The 19,978-nt window shown below is 33.9% G+C and overlaps 1 protein-coding gene across 1 annotated transcript; it reads right to left on the bottom strand.

Annotated features, from left to right (window-relative positions):
- Positions 1 to 4,979: 4,979 nt before the first annotated feature.
- Positions 4,980 to 17,286, bottom strand: LOC143622478 (DNA mismatch repair protein MSH7-like). The gene is made up of 17 exons (XM_077093610.1): positions 16,931 to 17,286; positions 15,274 to 16,168; positions 14,441 to 14,536; positions 14,243 to 14,298; positions 13,990 to 14,056; positions 13,589 to 13,684; positions 13,106 to 13,237; positions 12,627 to 12,660; positions 12,136 to 12,183; positions 11,823 to 12,022; positions 10,807 to 10,933; positions 10,438 to 10,715; positions 8,698 to 8,892; positions 7,348 to 7,761; positions 7,173 to 7,269; positions 6,388 to 6,515; positions 4,980 to 5,635 (listed from the first exon to the last, which is right to left on the bottom strand). Exons 1-17 carry the CDS (start codon positions 17,284 to 17,286, stop codon positions 5,165 to 5,167), a joined length of 3,690 nt encoding a protein of 1,229 aa, XP_076949725.1. The 3' UTR covers positions 4,980 to 5,164.
- Between the last annotated feature and the right edge of the window lie 2,692 nt (positions 17,287 to 19,978).

Raw genomic sequence — 19,978 nt, 5'->3', positions numbered from 1 at the left:
TTTAGTACAAGCTATGATGCATAAGATTAAGACATTTTATGGGCAATTTTGTCTTTTAGCAAAAGCAAAATCATATGTTACGGTTGTTTTTTAACGTTTGGTCATTTAACTATAATCACATATTGTTAATTTTTATAATAGTTACATATATAACCCTTATTTTAAACTAACTACCTAACGACGTTTAAACATTTATAACTTTTTCACACGCTATTTTTTTTTTAAACATTATACCATAAAAACGAGTATTTTATTCTCTTTAATATGAGTATGGTATTGCTATACTTTTTTTCATTTTAAAAACTTAACGTGTTACGTGATTATATTACAGACCGACAAACGAATCGGGCGGGTTCGGTCGTTGGGTCATGGGTCTAAAAGGTTAAGGTTAGAATGTGTCGATACAAAAAGGTTAATTTGGTTTGGGTTGGGACGAGTTTGGGTTGAAATGGGTCTAAGTCATAACGAATTTTGGGTTAAAAATAGTGTCAATCGGAACGGGTTGCGGGTCAAGACGAGTTCAATGTAGTGTTACGTGCGCGCCAACACCTGATTGAGCGCGTATAGTCGTTGTGTGACGTGCTTACTAACACCGTAATACGAGCATACTATCGTCGGGTTACGTGCGTACTATTGTGAAGTCACACGGTAACACCGGTTACGCATTCAATGTTATGTTTGCGTGCATACCCTCGCCGCATCGCGCGGGCACGTAGCTAGTATAAAATAATTAAGAACACATGTTATTTAGATATTCATTTTTAGCGTAATTTTGTAGTTTAAAATACTTTTCTATTTTTACTGAAAATATATATTTATGTCGGTTTAATCAAAATATATCAATCTATCATTTAATCAAATAATAAATTACATAAATTATAGGGATTAAAAAGATGCAGGTATTTATGTCAATATAATCAAAATATTTATATCTTTAATGAAATCATATTTTTTTATTAAATCAATTCATATACATTGTTAAGTGTGAGAGATGAATGTGATAAAATTTAATAAATTTATAGGTCATACTAAAGACAAAAAATAATTATGAATAAATAATAATTTTATTTTCACATATTCAATTAACCTCTGTGGATCTCTAGGAGTTTCCATTCTTCTGTTTCGAAACTGTAATACAAAAGTGTGTTTTATTACTGTTGGTTTTATATGTGATTTTCATAATGAAACATATTATAATCTTATGTTAGAATTTGTCATTCAATTAAAAACATAATTACATTTATAAATTCATTATGTGCATCTTTTCCTTGATTATGAAGAAATTGCATGAGAATATGTCACTTATTTGTGTGAATATTACACTAGAAAATTTAATTTGAACTTATAAAACCATTTAACTTGATAAAACATAGTTTAAATCACTTAATTTCTACAGTTTAATTGTATTTCTTTTAAGTTTTTCATGTATCACAAGGGTTTTAAAACTAGTAATGTTATGTAGATGTTGTATATATTAGCGGTTGGGGAGTCGATTGACCATAGATTTGAATCATGCTACGTTGCAAGCGTGGTGTGGCAAAGAATTGGTAGGTAATGTAACATTCAAACTTTCCATGTCAAAGATGTTCTAGGGTTATTTTGTGGTTGTTAACAAGTTCTAGAGGTGGAGCATAAAAGAAAAATGGCCTATTCCATTGTGATGGCTCCTATTTTGTGTTTATGAAAAGCTCGAAACGAGTTCATCTTCAAAAACAAACGGGTAAAGATTGATATAATGTCCGGTTACATAAAGCTTTTAAGTTTTTTTATGAATAATAAATAGGATGAATTGTTTTAAGTCTAGATTGGACTAGGTGGAAAGTGATGGTGTTGTAGTCTCTTTTTTGGTTTGTTTGTGGTATAGCCCTTGCTACTATCTCAGTAGGAAGGTTTTATTTTGTTTTTTGTTTGTGGCTCGAAACTTGCTAAGAAAATAGTCGGAAAAAACTATCTAGAAATTGGCTCGTTACAGAAAGAACTTAGCCAAGCTGGCTAGGATTGTAATGAGCCAACTTTAGCTCACTTGTTGACTCGTTCAAATTAACCCTAATTTTTAACATTTTATAGTCAAGTAAAAGCCATTCAATCTTTCAATTCCGAATCTCCATCATTGATCGGTCTAATCAGGGCCGGCCTAAATGACTAACCAACCAAAGCTAGGGCTTTGGGGCCCCAAATTTTTAAGGCCTCCATTTTCAAAAACTATACAGATATATTAATTTTACTTGAATGTTTTACACAAAATATCGCTTTGCTGCAGTGGCAATTTTTTTGGCTAGTTTTGCCTTTTCCAATTACCAACGTTCGATTCCCCTTGTTTTGAAAAGATTTTGATTTCTTTTTTGACAGAATTACAAATTTTGTACTTTAAAATAAGACGAATTACGGTTCGTGTCTTTTTTTTAGTTTCCTTGCAGGCGGTGTACTTTAAACTTTTTTTTCCTACAAGTTTTGTCCTTTACGCTAACTGGGTTAGAAAAAGTCAGTTAAATCCCATCACGTGAGGCGCATGTGAGGGTAGTTTTGTCCTTTCATATATCTCTGCAACTAAACCCCCCTTTATCAGTCTTCCCCCTCCCTTTCAATCGATTCAATTCCCGGCGATTAAAAACCCTCGTATCCGACTCGACTCAACAACCCGACAGTTAATACCTTAAATTGCACATCATTCTCAAAACTTAAAAACGTAAGATGGATGATCCTCCTCCTCCTCGATTGAAAGGGAGGGGGAAGACTGATAAAGGGGGGTTTAGTTGCAGAGATATATGAAAGGACAAAACTACCCTCACATGCGCCTCACGTGATGGGATTTAACTGACTTTTTCTAACCCAGTTAGCGTAAAGGACAAAACTTATAGGAAAAAAAAGTTTAAAGTACACCGCCTGCAAGGAAACTAAAAAAGGACACGAACCGTAATTCGTCTTATTTTAAAGGACAAAATTTGTAATTCTGTCTTCTTTTTTTGATAGAAACATGTTAAATAGCCCAAAATTACATATAAAAAATCTATTGTCATCTGGTATGATAACAATATCTTATTTTTCTCACAACTAAGATTAGTTTAATAACATTATTTTTGGTATTTTAACTAAACTTAAATTAATGATTAAATCAATAAAATGAGAACTTATTTCGAATTTAACTTCAACATTATCGTATTTATCCTGTTTATTTTTTCTCGAAATTAAGATGATATGTGTGTATCATCATTGTAAACGGCCATGTTAAGAATGACCAATGCGTGTGTTAGTATTCTCCAATGAAGTTACATTCACGACATGTTTCAATATATTTACATTATGGTTGGTTTATTTTAATAAACAAATCATGTGTACTAGTTTATGTTATAAAAGAGAGTATCTAAATAACTATTTATTTAACTGAAAGTGAAGCGGAATAAATAAAATTTTGGAAAATACGAATCCAAATTTTAGAAAAAGCCCCCGGATTTTTTACTCGCTTTGGGCCACCAAAATGGTTGGGCCGGCCGTGGTCTAATTAATATTGTTCTTCTAAGTTCTAACGGTTGGACCAAGCTAACCTATTTAAAAAAAAACGAGACAAACCGAGCCAAGTTTAAGTTTTCAACTTTGTTTAAAATCCCAGCCGAGCCCAGGTTTGCCCTAGCTTGATTCAGCTCGCAAACAACCTACGTGAAAGTAAAAAATAGCTTGCGTTTGTACCTAAAAAGACGACAAACGGAAATTTTCTCATAGTATGGGTCACAACTGGAAATATGTAGGTGTCACAATAGTTGAATGTCACATAACATCTTGAATATAGAAAGAATGTCACTTGATGCAAGTATGAGAGACGTTTTATATCGTACTTCAGTATTGTATCCCCAAAATGTGTAAGATATAAACTTCTAAGACTTTATAAAAATTATCTTAATTTGTATCTTATACAAATATGGAAAGTTGTTACTAACGTTTTTGGAACCTTTAGATTTCGTGCTTTTGAAATGTATGAAATTCGGACGGAATGTTGACATGAAACATGAAACTCAATTTTCTCAAAAGTTTATGTCAAGTGCACATCAATTTGGTATTTTTGGATGTTTAAAAATGTATTTCATGGTTTTATAAACAACTTTATTTTTGGTTTTAGGTTATATGACCGTGTAGTTGAAAGAGAAGGCGTCAAGCACTCAAGTCCTGAATTTTGTTTAAACAAAATAATAACTAATTATTATAACATGTAACAAGTTTTAACAGGAATAATTGTATCTTACTCGCTTAGACTTGGAACCTGACCCGGAACCGGTTCCTACCCGTATTAGGCCCGTAGGTACGACGTGGTATGAGGTTTTTCCCAGGCATGTACCCGGAACCGGTACAGACCCAGACACGCTAGAACCAGTTCCATCAAGAGGTGCACAAAAAACCCAAACCCGGAACCGGACCCGAAAAAAAACCCAGAACCCGTATCCGACCATATTCGTAGGGTACGAATAGGGTATGCATTTTAGTACCAAAACCCATACCCAAACCGGACCCAATCTGTACCCGGTAATACCTGAAAACCCGAACCGGCTCCATACCCGAAACCGGGTTTTTCAATGACCCAATCTATCCCCGAAAAATAACTGGAAAATACCCTTAAAAGTGCAACCCCAAAAAATTCCAATCTATACCCGAAATATACTCTGAGAAAACCCCAAAAAACCCGAAAATATGGTTTTTTCAATACCCGGAATAGGGTATTCAAATACCCGGTTCTATACCCGACCTGAACCCGATACATAGGGTATGGTTTTTAAAGGCAATACCTAGACCCCAAACCCAACCCGGGCATTGCTAATACTTGATTTTCCAATACCCGATCATACCCAAACTCGGGTTTTTCTAATACCCGGTTGAATTTGTGCACCTCTAGTTCCACCTATGTGGTCAAAACCCGACCCAACCCTGCCCAAAACCAGAATAAAACCCCAGTTTGTGCACCTCTACATCTAACTTGTCATTGCCGAATCGAAAATGAAGTTCGAACAGTACCAAAAATACTTACTTTCATATGTTAATCTGCCCACATCTCTCTAGTCTCTACTACATAAGCTAATCATAAACTTTCCATTATAAACAAAACACCTCAAAACCCAAAGCAAATTCATGAAACCATTTGCTTATAATAACATACTTCCACCATTCACTCTCATTAACCTCACAGCTTTTCCTTAGAGCATCTAAGCTCATGCCACAAACAAAACAATGTATCATACACATCATCTTCATCACTAACTCCATCACCATCCGCAACGCTTAAAATAGCTTTCAACCAATCCTCATGCAATGTCGAAAACTCCGACCGTTGTTCACTCGACTTAAAACTCACTCCAATCTTCGTTTTCATAACCTCTGCGGCCTTCGCGGCGGACTCCACCACTGTTTTGGGGATTCCTGCCATTAATGCCACTTGCATACCATAGCTTTTTGGGCAGGCGCCTGCAGTTAGACGGTAGAGGAAAACTAACTCTTGGTCGGGTGATGACGAAGTGTTGGATATGGGTTTGAATGTGCATGCCATGTGTTGTAATGTAACGTGTGGGTGGGTTGCGAATTCTTTTGTGAGTGGGTGGTAATGTGTTGCGAATAGTAATCGGCAGTTTACTTTATCAACGAGATGACGAAACACCTGCATTATAAACAAGGGTTTGAATAACTTAGATGACACGGGTTTGGGTTTAGTCTAAACAATTTAGGCCAGTTTCTGGTTAAACGTGTTTGGTCGACCTAATAGGTTCACTGGTTGACGCATTTAACTTGTTTAATTCTAAAACTTTTTTTTCAAATTCTGTTTTATGTCAAAAAAATTGCGTTTAAATGCAATATATATCCATCGTGTATCTGAAAATATTTCTCCTAAACCACTCATTTTAGCAGCATATAGCCTTTTTTAAAAAGAGTTAAGTTTGGTTTTCGCGTCTGAGTTTTGTCCATTTTAAGTTTTTAACTATTTACCGAGGCCATTTCTTTGTCTTTCCATGGCCTGTGGTTTCAAAATTTTAACCATGTTCGTCCATTTTGCTAACTCCGTTAGATTTTACTGTTCAGTAGAAGAGAATTTAAGCCATTTCATCTAAAGGACTGTTTTGTTGAATATAATCGATATAACTAAATATAATTATTTATGCTATTAATAATTATAATAACACTGTTATACCAATTTAAATTAACCAAAACAGGCCCTGAGATAAAAATGACTAAAATGCCCTTGTACTTAACAGCTAGTAAAAAGATGAAAATGGTTAAAAGTTGGAAATCACATGCCATGAGAATACAACCAAAAAAATATGGTCTTCGCAGTCAAGTAGTTAAATATGGCAAACCTAAGAGACGAAAGCCGAATCTAAACTCTTTGTAAAGTTTAAAAGAAAGTATACTCACAGCATAAGCAATAGCATATCCATCAAAAGTGCTCGTTCCTCGGCCCAGCTCATCAAGTATAACAAGAGAATCTTGAGTTGCGTTTTGCAAAACCGATGCTGTTTCTGTACATTCAATCAAGAAGGTACCTAACAAAAGAGGAAGAGGTTAAGAAGTTAACAAATTAACAAGCAGACACTTCAAAGGTATCAAAATATATATTTTTATAAGCAATTAGTGTGCCAAATATGATTACAAAAATTATATTATTCTAATAATAACCTGTAGGATTGTAAACAAACCGAAAGTTCGGTGATTCGTTTGTAAACCATGTGGCAAGAAGTTCGTTTATATAGTAAACGAACGAACATGAACAAAAGTTTGTGTTCATTTGGTTAAATGAGTTAATGAACAAACATGAACAATGTCTTATTTGTTCATCTATGTTCGTGAACATGAAGGTTCCTTTGTTTACGTTCTACATTTGCAATTGTTTAAGTTCGTCCGTTTACATTCGTTAACTTAGGCTAGTTTTAATAACTTTTTAAGCCCAATAAATTGTTCACATTTACTTTTATTGGTTTTAGCTCAGTTATGTCCGTTCACGTTCTTGAATCGTCTGTTTATATTGTTACCGAACTAACGAAAACGAGCATGAACACATTCGTTTTCTTAACGAACTAACACGAACAAGAAAACCTTGTTCTTTAGATGTTCGTGTTCGATCATTCATTCGTTTGATCAGTTAAAATTAAACAAACGAACATGCACATGCTCCACTTGTGTCCGTTCAGGTAGTAACTTACTTTCACCAGTCATTATACGATCAGTAGCACCGAGACGTGTGAAAATAATATCCGCAGGTGACAAAACACACGTGTCACAAGGAACATAACAGCCCAACTGCAAACAGCAAAAAAACCAAGTTAAAACACGGTAAAGCATGGAAATAACATTTTTAATGTTACCATTAAAACTTACCTGAGCAAGAATAACAGCTAAACAAGTAGCACGAAGAAGAGTTGACTTTCCGCCCATGTTTGGTCCGGTCAACAGCAAAGTCCGAGGACTGTATCCAAACTCATTATCTCCAAGACACAAGTCATTTGGAACAGGTGTTTCTCCACTCTCTCCAAGAGCATAAGGATGCCATAATCCTCTCATATGAAGTGTGGGCCCCGTTGACCGTTGACCAAAACCCGATGAGTTTGATCTTGAAACTATCACAGGCCTAGACATGGGCATGCATGAGAAATTTGCAATCATGGCAAAAGATCTAAGCACATCAATACAGCTTAAAGCAAAGATAATTTGAGACCACTCGTTAGCTTTCTCCATTAATAGTTCAATAAGAATTGATAGTATTTCAGCATCCGAGTCTTTGAGTTCATGTGCCTGGCATCATATATCATGTCAGTTATTCGCACACACACACATGCATATGCATGTTTGTTTATATGAAAATGAAAAAGTATGGCCTATTGGCCTAAAACACACAATGTAAGGTTTGTACATTCAATACAGTTTTGAATTAGGCTACCATTTGACTTGGAAAGCTTGTAAAACACTAAGGGTAAATTGGGAATACTAGTAAAAAATAAGGGGTCAAATGGGAAAACTAGTAGATTATTATCCAATTTTGGAAGTATAATTATAATCTACTAGTTTCCATTTTACCCTTAATATTTAACAAGTTTTCCAAGTCGATTGGTATTCTAATTCAAAACTGTAACTATTCAGTTTTGTAAGTGTATATTATAATCTACTAGTTTTCCCATTTTACCCTTAATGTTTTACAAGTTTTCCAAGTTGATTAGTATCCTAATTTAAAACTGTAACTGTCCAGTTTTGGTCCTTTTGGAAGTGGCTAACTATAATCTAGTAGCTTTCCCATTTTACCCTTGGTATTTATCTACTTCCAAAAACTGTATAGTTAGAAACCTTAAAATCAAAACTGTATTGAATGTACAGCCCTTAAATTAGGCAGGTTGCGCAAGCTTGTTATTGGATCAAACAGGTAACTTTTATAATGGTCATGTTAAATTTCAACACTTCCGTCCCTATTTTTTATAGAAAAAAATTACATCTATATATAATTAAAAACTTAAGAGGTTTAAAAATACAATTTGGCTGATTTTTGACCCATTTGACCTGATAAAATAATAATAACCAAAGTCAATTCACTGTTCATTAGTGAATATGTTAAAATAGCCACATCTATGAGAATTAAGAAAATGTACAACATATATTATTGAGCCTATATGGAATGAATTAGCCGCTAGAAACTTGTACAAAAATAACTACAAAGAAATCATATGAATATCAAAATACCTGATAATTAGGAAAATCACCGTCTACAGCTGCTTCAAATTTGGTTAGGAATTTATCGAGGCCATCAGTCCCACTTAGCATTGGAAGTGTGAATACTTTTAAAAATAGTGAGAATACATTATCTTCTTTTTGTAAAAGCATCAATAAATCCATTCCAACTCGAAGACCTTTAACAAGAGATCCAAATGCTTTCACCTGCATCATCGAAAACCATAGTGCAATATCCGGTAAATACAAAATAAGAAGAAAAAATAACCATAAGCACCATCTTGTTTAATTTCTTTATTAGTGCATTTTTCAAATAAGCTGGTGAGCTTAGAAACAATATAAAGTAAGTCAAAATATAAATTTTACTAGACATGTTTGCTTGCAATAAGGTAATGTTTGATAAATCTGCTATTCTATTTTACAAGTTCAGTAGCAATGAGCAATATACTTGCTAGTTGCTACATTTGCATAAAATAAATAGAAAAACACAATGCAACGGCAAAAGAAAAAAAATAAGCATGTGAAGAAAGAGTTTTAAGAAAAAGAACTTGCTTGATAGTATAGGTGGCAAAGTCAATTAGGAAAATTAGTTAAAAAGGAAACGGGTCAAATGGGTTGAACTAGTCCAACCAGTTAAAAGACACCCAAAGTCTAGTTTTATTGTATACAACAACAACCATACCCAGTAAGATCCCACAAATAGCAATGCTATAAGCAGGTTTGGGAAGGGTGGGATGTAGGCAAACCGTACATCTATCCCAAAGAATAGAGAGGTTGCTTCCAGAGAGACCTCGGCTCCAAAAACCATGTGTATCGACAATATAAAAGGACAAAGTTCAACACAACACCTTTGGATATTTGAGAGTATTGAAAAATTAAATAAAGCTAATATTAAATAATAAAAACATTAGTCATAATAAAAATAAATAAATAAAGGTAGTAATAAAAGTACTGGATATTAAAAATAATCTATTATTTAACACTAAAACTAGATAAGCATATAAACAAATTGAATTAAGTTTAGTAAGTATAAGAAACAAAATATAAGAATACTAACAACAACAAAAACAACAACAATAATAATAATAATAGTAAATTAAAAAGTAATACAAATAAGAATATAGAATAAAAATAAAAACATGATACAAAATAGATAAACTTGAAGATATATGGGGTAAGAAAAGGAAATATCATAATGATACGTGACAAAAATAAGGTAAAGAGAAGTCTCTAAGACATTTGTAACCAAAAACTATACAACCTCCATATCCCTAGTTTGATGCATAATATGACCATTGAATAAAATGACTTTCCAATTATTGTCATTTGTCCATGTCATTATCGTAACACTTTCAGAAATAGATTTTTATAATATACTACTTTTCCAGTTACACCCTTGATTACGCTTATCACCAAACTTTGCAGGTTTTCCAAGTCAATTATTATATTAGTTGCATTAAGGGTAAAATTGGCATTCTGCTAATTAGAATCTGCATTTACTTTACACATCTTAAATTGTGTTTTTCTTTTAGTGGACAACTATTTTGGGGTGACAGAAGTAAAAAAAAAAGTCTTCAAAAAAAGTGTTTTAAGTAAAAAAATGTCTTTAAAAGCCTTTTATAAAGTAAAAAAGTTGCTCTATCAAATGAATAAAACAAACGACATAAAAGATTTGAGATTAACTTAAATAACAAATGCCAGCATAAAAACAGGCTTTCATTTTTTGGTGTGAATAAAGAACAGAGAACTTACTCGTTGCTTTAATATTTTGCTGCCAATCAAAGGCAATAAGAGTAAAGCAGATGACTTTAAAGTAGCTTTAATTTGTCCAAGAAATCTCTCTAAATGTGGAACCTTTTTAAGATACTGAGCAGTAACCGCCACTATCTCGGCACGTCCCATCAATTCTTCAACCACATTAAGCCTATTATTAATTTCCTCTGCATCTTTCAGTGGATGGCATATCCACCTCCGTAAGAGTCCTTTACCGGATAATGTCAAACAGTTATCAAGATATTTGTACAGTGTTCCTGCAATATGACATCAGTTGTTATGAGAAAAACAAGGATGCTTGTACTAACTTGGACAGTTTGTTACACTATAATTATGTTATTGACTTGCCTGATGGTCCACCATCTTCACTATTGCTAAATATTTCAAGATTAGCCATTGTTTGACCGTCCATTCTAAGGCATCCTCTGTAGACTTCATAGGGGAAAAGACTTCCGTTTTGTAATGCATCATCTAACTGCTCAAAGTTGTATTTGTTGATCAGTGTATCAAAATATCATGTCCAGTAGACCTCAGACAATGTTATTAGTGTGCAAAAAGAACCAAAAACAGAAAACCAAACCGTATCCCTAACCGTAAAAAGCCTAATCAAATTGTGAATTTGGTTTCCGGTTCAATTCCTAACTATATCCGAATTGTAAATTCTGTTTTTGGTTTGGTTACCGGTTCCACAAATCTTGCTTATTCAGATAACCAAACCGAATTCAATAGGATTAACGAATAATAACTGATTTAATCAGATAACCGGTCGAAGCAAATCGGTTGAATTCGGTTCAGTTAAACACATTTCTGATTCAGATTGGTTTCACGTTAGAGACAAAAAATTCAAAACTGAAGAAACCAATGAACACCCTCTGCATAAATTCACATGTCTAAGTGTGTAACTTTTCTACGGAAGAAACGGTTGAATTGACCTGAAAAACTTATTGCCTGATTTTTATTAATACATTGTTAAATGACTAAAAAAGTTTATTTCAAATGCCAAGTCTTTGAAATAAATAATTTAGTAGGGTTTTGCATTAAAAAGTAGAACTTGAGTGACTACCAACCCAGTTGATCCATTTCCTTTTTAGCTAATTTGTTTTGGTTTTGCTTTTGCCCATTTGACCCGGTAGATATAGAAAATAACCGATAATAATCCTCGTACAAATGAGTCAATATTAAGGATAGCCATTCCAGACACATGGAAATACAACACCTATCCGACACAATATAAACGGGTTAAATTGAGTCTGAAACCGTTTAGGTCGGGTTCGTGTTGACCTAAAAAAACCACTCAAAGCTACACTTAGTTACACAAACCAATTGCACCACTATTCAGAAATGTGACCTCTATAAAATCTAACCTTTAGCCTGGATAAATGACTGGTAAGTCCACCAAGAGCACATAATGCAATATCCTGGTGAGCCACTTCATCAAGTGCACGATCCCACACATTGGAGGAACTTCTAAAGTACCCTTTCAGTTGATAAAAATTTCTAACTTCAGAAGAATCAACAAAATCAGTGAAAGGTTGTGCTGGAGTCAATTGTGTGACAGAAGAACCTACAAAAGACAAATTTTAAAACAATTTAGAGGTTAGGATTTTGAAAACAATCATTAAAAGAAACTATTTTGTTGTCATATATAGAAATTAAAGACAAAGAAAACATCATTACCCATAATTGAATACTTGTTAAGGGCTTTCTGAGTCTCTTTAGACAACCCTGCACCAAATATTATTTTTTATAACAAAGCATAGACGAAATATGATAAATAAAACTGGAGGTTAAAAAAAGGACAGTGCGGGTAACGGGTCAAAACAGGTTCAAGTTTACTAAAGAATTTTTACACTGATCAAAATGAACCATGTCATGAAATCAGATTGGTTGACCCACTAACATTTTTGAAACAATTAATGTGCTACGTTAATATGAGTCTGACTATACAAACAATATTATTACACTAAAAATTTGTAATGTTTGAAGAAATGATTTTAGAGGTTGTATGCATTAATAAAAACACTTGACCCATTCAACCCGTTTGAGATAAAGCAGCCCCCAAACGAACCTATTCAAACGTACGAAGGTTCAAACTGATACATCTAATATAAACTTTATCATCACTCCTTACATAGTCAAATAGATGCAGAAAATTAATGGAGACACACCTTGATTATCATAAATAACTTCTGCTGGTGACACCTGTATGACAAAACCAATTGGAAAAAGGTTAGTAATATATAGGTTGTAAAGTTTTAAAATGAAATCTTCAAACATGACTTGATTATCACAGGCTAATTCAGGTACAGTTCAAAACAATCAATTTTAGTACATATCAAACTGGATTGGGTCCTATAAGTTGGCCCGTAACGCTTTGTCCATAAATTACAACTTTTAACTAATAACAAAAGTGTATATATGTTTTAAAAAGGTATAATACTTCAATAATAATAGAACTTTTGAGAAAGATGATTTAGAAGGTTTTATGCATTTAAATTACACTTTTGCCAACATTGACTCATTTGGCCCCTTTTGTTTTCAGCTATTTAAAATAGTATCCATATGACCCGTTTGATATCAAACAACCCAGATCAACCCGTTCTTAAACAGACGGATCCAAATTGGCACATCTAACCAAAAGGTGTACCTGCATCAAAAGAGCCCCTAAAGCTGCACAGGAAGCATCATCAGTGACAGATCCAATCCAGAACTGTAAGGAGGCACAGTCAACAAATGCAAATCCATATGCAGTTGTACCCTCAGCAAGATCATGTGTACCCTGCACAAAAAAGTAAAGGCAAAGTGACATGGCTATAAGTATATACCACAAAACCTTCACAGTATGCACATCAAAAAAAATATGTTAATTATAATAACATTTGTAATAAGTTGATAGAAAAGTGGATTTGAAGAAATCACTACACTTTGCAGGAAATAAATAAATATGTTGATTTGAGCTGTCAGATTAAAAAAAATTGTTTACTTTTCTGTAGTCTTAAATAATAAATGTGCTACATAGTAAACATAACTACATAAGTAATTTTAAACAAAATATACTTAATTTGTCCACATTAAGTAGAAACTAAATTATGGATACAAAACAATTACAGCAATAGATGTAAATCAGTACCTCCTTTAGAGAAAGAAGATGAACAGCTTGTGGCCCAATATTACCATAAATCAAAGTTGATGGTGTAAGCACCTGTACTAGTTTTCTTTGAATTACCTGTAGATATTTACAAAAAAAATTAAAATGAGACATTATCTACAACAAAGAAAATATGCCATTGCTCAATAGCGAAGTAACAATAGTAGCACAAGTGACAATACAAGCGATTATTAAGTTGTTAATGCAACATTTATCTACTAGTAGCATGCTCTAAAAAGAAGTTCAAGATATTTTATGAGTAAGCATAAGGGAATTTCAGTTTATTGTGACAACAAACATTTCAATCAAGTTTGTTTTGTTTTGTCTAATGTGAAATAAAACTAATTTAACAGAAGTTTAAACCGTGATCACAGTGAACTTACAGAAGAACCTCCTCTTGATTTTGCTTGATCTGCTGTTTCCATCTGCTCAACTCGCCCAACTTTATACCTTCACAATTTTTATGTTAAAATAATGAATAACGATACAAAGGTAGTGCATGAGTATGTAATAAACCTACAAATTCACATTTCAATAAACTAGATGTTTTGACCCGTTACCAGTCCCTCCCATTTTTCTCTCTCAATGTAAATGGTCTGACAAGAATATTGTAAATGGCAGTATGCGGTAACTTACATGCGAGCAAGAAGCTTTTCAATAGCATCGTCAATTGCGTGCTCGGTGATACCAACCTGAATCACAAGACAAAAAGTAGATGCTAATTTATTGAGATAACTTCAAAAGAAGACATGTATCTTCTTACTTACTGGCTTATATTAATGTAAACACAATAAAGTGAGGGTAAACATTTGCATTGTAGTGCTTTAAAACTACCTGTCGGCATTTTCCAACACCACTCATTGTTATTTTCCAATCTAGCTCTTTATGCCCAATTTCAGCATCTAGTTCATAAAGCTCATAGAATTTTCCCTGCAACACAATAAATTTAGTTCAGACAAATCAAGCGTCCATGAAATTACTTTGTAGCAGTCATATTGAGTGACAGAACTTCTTTATGAATAAATGAAAGATAATTCTACAATCTATACAGTACAAAAACATAATAAACATATATCAGTGAATTTCTACTACTAATATCATAAATGTAAATCAGGCAACTCTTTAATCACTTGAACATTAGATCCAATAATGCAGACCCTGTTTATCATGTCTTTCACTCCAGAGTCCAGATTAAATGAGCAAGCATTTAAACACATTTTGAGCTTAAACACTCCATCCACTCCTCTGCAAATTATTCTAGCTTCTTTTAAATGTTCAGTGAATTTGTCCATCACGAGTAGCTGTGATGATTCTTGCTTAATGTATTTTTCTTCAAAAATAAATCTTTATAGAAGTGCTATTTTTTTCAAATGGCTTTAAAAATAACTTTTTTTTTGAAGAAGTGCCATTGAGTACTTTAATGACCTTTAATACATTAAATAAGTCTTACACACCAACTAATCTGCATACTTATAGAAGGCATGTAAAAAAGATATATAAATTGTAATATTATATTTGACCGACCTAGCTGCACAGCATGTATACAGTTAGCTAACTGTATGCAGCGTCCAAATGTAAAATTAAACTAAAAAATATAAACAGTTGAAGCTGCAAAAAATGCATTGTTCATGATGCTTTAAAGTATGTTCAGAGGGGCAAAAACCAACCACTTTGAAGAAAATAAGGACATCCATGTACTGACTTTTGACACTCCAATACTGTTTCTGAGATGCTGACATCTTTGTGAAAACATCAGGCGGTATATAAAGTGTTCTCTTATCATAAAGAGGATTGCCTGGCCTTCTTCCATTAGCATCTCTAATCTTAGAAGGATGAAGCCAATCAAACTTACTAGCCACTTCAGACAACACATCATCTTTCTTATTTTCAGCCAGTATATCCTGAGAAAACTTCACTCTTTTGCTACTTCCCATAGACAAATTAGTCCCGGCATTAGCCGTAGACCCTAAGTTACAACCATCTTCTTGAACTCGCTTCAAACGTGGAACCAATGGTTGTTTTCCTTTTGTTTCTCTTTTGGTATTTCCCATAGTAGCATTAGTAGTAGCATTAGCAGTAGCTCCCAAGTTACAACCATCTTCTTGAACTCGCTTTACACGTGAGACAAATGGTTGTGTTCCTGGTGTTTCTCTTTTAATATTTCCCATAGAGAAATTAGTAATCGTACTAGCAGTAGCAGTAGACCCTAAGTTACAACTATCTTCTTGAACTCGCTTCACACGTGGGGCCAGTCGTTGTGTTCCTGGTGTTTCCGGTCCCATAATATCGCCATCACTTTCTATAACGAAAGGACATCCTTTATTCTTTTTACAAACAGTTTCTTCCACATCAATAACATCTTCCAATTTTGGAAAAACAGGAACTGAAGTCTTCTTACCTCTTTCATTTGAGTAACTGAATTTGGAAACAGTTTCTTCTACATCAATACCATTTTCCTTTCTTGGAAAAACTGGAGCTGAACTCTCTTTATCTCTTCCGCTTGAGTAACTATATTTGTTAGATGTCAACTGAATAGTATCATTTCTGCCATCTGACAAATTGCTGCAAATCATGAACAAAAAATCATCAAATAAACTTTACACGACATGAAGCATCTATATCCTAGTGATTTTAATTTCATGCTCTCAAAAGTCTGTGCGATTAAAATTGTATTTAACATGCACAAACAAGTACAGATTATACACAAATGCTTGTGCATTCAGCTATAAATCAGATTACAGCTTGAAGAACAAATCATAAAATCTACTGAACAGCAAATTATATATACCTAAGGCGTGAGCAATAACTGAACCAAACCAAAATTAACTAAAAAATGATTACAACTTTTTTTGTACCCTCGGTTAACCAAAATTAACCAACCGAATAATTTCATATGTTCATATATTTGTAACTTTTAAACCTCCATTTCATGTATTTATACTTCAACTTCAGAAAATTAACTAAACCTAGATTAAGCAACGAAATATACTTATCTAGAAGCTTCTCGGCACTGTGAGGTTTCATAAACTTGTGACTAACACTCAGAAACACAGAGTCACAGACTGTCCGAACCGAAATTAACCGAAACCAGCAAAACTAAACCAAAAGTACCGAAATCTAGGTTAAACACAGAAACGTACAGTATGTACCTATTACGAAGACTCAGAACTATTAGGTTTCATAAACTTACGCGTAATACACAGAAACACAAACTGTACGAACCTAAATTAACCAAAAACCGTAAAAACAGAGCAAAAATTAACCTATAATTAACGAAACCGGACCAAAATTAGCCAAAAATGTAGGTTAAGCAACGAAATGTACCTATCTCGAAGCTTCTCAACGCTATTAGGTTTCATAAACTTATGCCGAATACTAGAAAACACAGACTGTCCTCCAACATTTCCACCTTCAGCATTCACCTTCGTCGAAAACAACGGCCGCTGCTCTTTCTCTGGCGGAGTATCCGTTCCTCTAATTTCATCGGAGGAGGACTGAATAATAATAATATTATTATTATTATAATTCCGATTAGGTCCGGATGAAGCTCTAGGGTTAACGTTTTCGTTAGGACCGGTTACTGTGTGGTGTTTCGGAGCTCCGGTTCCGGTAGGTTTGTCAGTGTCAGGTGCCTGTGGACGTTTACGGAGGAACGAGAGTATAGATTGTTGACGCTTCATTGTTTGTTTAATTCTTACGATTGTACCCGATTTTATTCGTTAACTTTTATGTTTAAATTTAACTTGTTTATTACCTTACGTTTCTAAATGCTACACTATTTGTTATTTATAGTTCCAAAACGTGTTGTGCTGGACACGCAAACCGGTCCATGCCAGACCGTCCCAGGCCCATCACGTGAGAGGTAAATCAGCCTCATTCAGTGGCAAGACGATTGACATGCACAAACAAGTACAGATTATACACAAATGCTTGTGCATTCAGCTATAAATCAGAGCAAAAATTAACCGAAACCAGCAAAACTAAACCAAAAGTACCGAAATCTAGGTTAAACACAGAAACGTACAGTATGTACCTATTACGAAGACTCAGAACTATTAGGTTTCATAAACTTACGCGTAATACACAGAAACACAAACTGTACGAACCTAAATTAACCAAAAACCGTCAAAACAGAGCAAAAATTAACCTATAATTAACGAAACCGGACCAAAATTAGCCAAAAATGTAGGTTAAGCAACGAAATGTACCTATCTCGAAGCTTCTCAACGCTATTAGGTTTCATAAACTTATGCCGAATACTAGAAAACACAGACTGTCCTCCATCATTTCCACCTTCAGCATTCACCTTCAGCATAAACTTAATTCTTACGATTGTGAGACAATAAGTTTTCGTGTCGTGTACGGGTATACACATTTCGTGTTCGTGTCTTATCGTGTACAGGTATACACGATATGCCAGCCCTAGTTTTTACCCGATTTTATTCGTTAACTTTTATGTTTAAATTTAACTTGTTTATTACCTTACGTTTCTAAATGCTACACTATTTGTTATTTATAGTTCCAAAACGTGTTGTGCTGGACACGCAAACCGGTCCATGCCAGACCGTCCCAGGCCCATCACGTGAGAGGTAAATCAGCCTCATTCAGTGGCAAGACGATTGACGCTTAGGATCGGTTTCAAACCCACGACCTCTAAGTTATTATTCCAAGTTGTACTGTTTGTCATTTAGCCCCTAACTCATTTGAATTTTCTCGTTAAGTAAAATAACGTGCCTTACACATGAGGGCAATTTGGTAATCTTACTCATTTAAACAAACCTAGGGCTTTGGGCCCCCAATTTTAGAAAAAGAAATCTAGTTTATATATATACTAAGTACATGTATTAAAATAAACAAATGTCATCCTAAATTGGTGGTAAGACTCCCATTTTATCTCTTTAAGGTTGCATGTTCAATTATTGATTTATGCATTTATCATCTTTTTTTTTTCTCCATTGTTTTATTTTCTGCGATATGGCCTTCTTGCAACACAAAAATAATCAAAATCAACCTTTTATGAAATTAAATGGTAAATCATTTTGAAAAAATAGAATATATAGAAGACAATGAACTTAGATTAGTTTGAACATATAAAATGTGAGTTCATTGACTATAATTGTTTTTCACAACTTTCATGTGTTCTTTATTCATTTGTTCTTTATGTAGTTGATATTTTATAACTTTATTACATCATTTTAATTCAAAGTTCTATTCAATTCACAACATAATAACATACACCAATGTAAAATTAAAAATTAGGATTGTTCATTGAAAATAATCAGGGGGTGAGTGGGTATAAATTGGATGAAATGACGGTATTGCCCTTACGTGAACAACACATGACTTAACTTAACGAATAAATTTAACGGAGGGCTAAAGGATAAACGTTGTAGGATTTTGACACGTAAAGGTCAAAAAAACATCTAATTACATATTAAATGATAATGAGTGAAATTTAGGTTAAAGAATAAGTACAAATTCTGTATTAACGGGAACTAACGCGATTTCGATTAGTATTAGCTATGATCGTTACGACCCGAAACTAAACTTAAAAAAATAAATTCAGCATGCTAACATAGTTATTTAATAATTAAAAAAACAAAAAAGTTAGTGGCACGCGTATTATAAAATAAATTAACATATTCATTCTGTCTGTAAACTCAGGTGTTGGTAAAACCCGAGCGTTACAAAATTGAGTCGACGTGAATTTGGTTAGTGTAAGTCACGTTCGTCACGGTATAAACAACGTTGGTAAAACCTAAGCGTTAAAACCCCCCAAAAAAAGTTCGTCAATTTAACATATGAAAAATATAATATTTAAAACGACACTTATTTAGTCAGTAAAACCCAAACGTTGTAGTTTCCGGACGTTGAGGCGTTAACTCGACGTGAAATCGATTGGGTTTGGTTACGTTCGTTATGTACCAGAATTAATATAAATTATAAAATTTGATGTGGGCCAATGGAGTGCCGTGGTTCAATAAAACTCGGTGTTATGAAAACCCAAGCATTGATGTAGTGACTCTACGCAAATTTTTCCGGTTTTCGTCATGTTCATTACGATGTCTTAACTAAAAAAATGTTTGGTTACGTTCGTTATGGTACCATAACTAAAACAAACAAAAAATATATGAGGTAGACCGATGAGATGGCGTTGGACGATAAAACTCGAGCGTTGTTGCTCTTGGACGGAGAGGCGGTGAGTCTACATGTAGTCGGTTGGTTCCGTCATGTTCATTATGGTACCAAGACTTGACAAATTTTTGGCGTTCGGTCGGCTCCATTACGTTCGTTACGATAGCTGAACCAGAAAAAACAAAAAGAAATGGCGAAACAATAAGGTGTCATCAAATGGGCCAATGGGAGTCTTGC

The sequence above is a fragment of the Bidens hawaiensis genome, unplaced genomic scaffold, assembly GCF_021521415.1.
Source record: "Bidens hawaiensis isolate Kalapana, Puna unplaced genomic scaffold, B.hawaiensis_p1.1 tig00003141_1, whole genome shotgun sequence".
In the NCBI taxonomy this organism is placed as follows: Eukaryota; Viridiplantae; Streptophyta; class Magnoliopsida; order Asterales; family Asteraceae; genus Bidens; species Bidens hawaiensis.
This window is presented reverse-complemented; position numbering and strand designations above follow the sequence as displayed.

What these genes read in the sequence shown, in the direction of transcription:
- LOC143622478 (XM_077093610.1), bottom strand. Translation starts at nt 17,286, where the DNA reads ATGAAGCGTCAACAATCTATACTCTCGTTCCTCCGTAAACGTCCACAG. An exon ending in AGTTATTTATGATAATCAAG is followed by an intron (nt 12,184 to 12,626) that starts GTGTGTCTCCAT and finishes TATTTGGTGCAG; the next exon opens with GGTTGTCTAAAGAGACTCAG. An exon ending in TGAAGATGGTGGACCATCAG is followed by an intron (nt 10,716 to 10,806) that starts GCAAGTCAATAA and finishes GTCATATTGCAG; the next exon opens with GAACACTGTACAAATATCTT.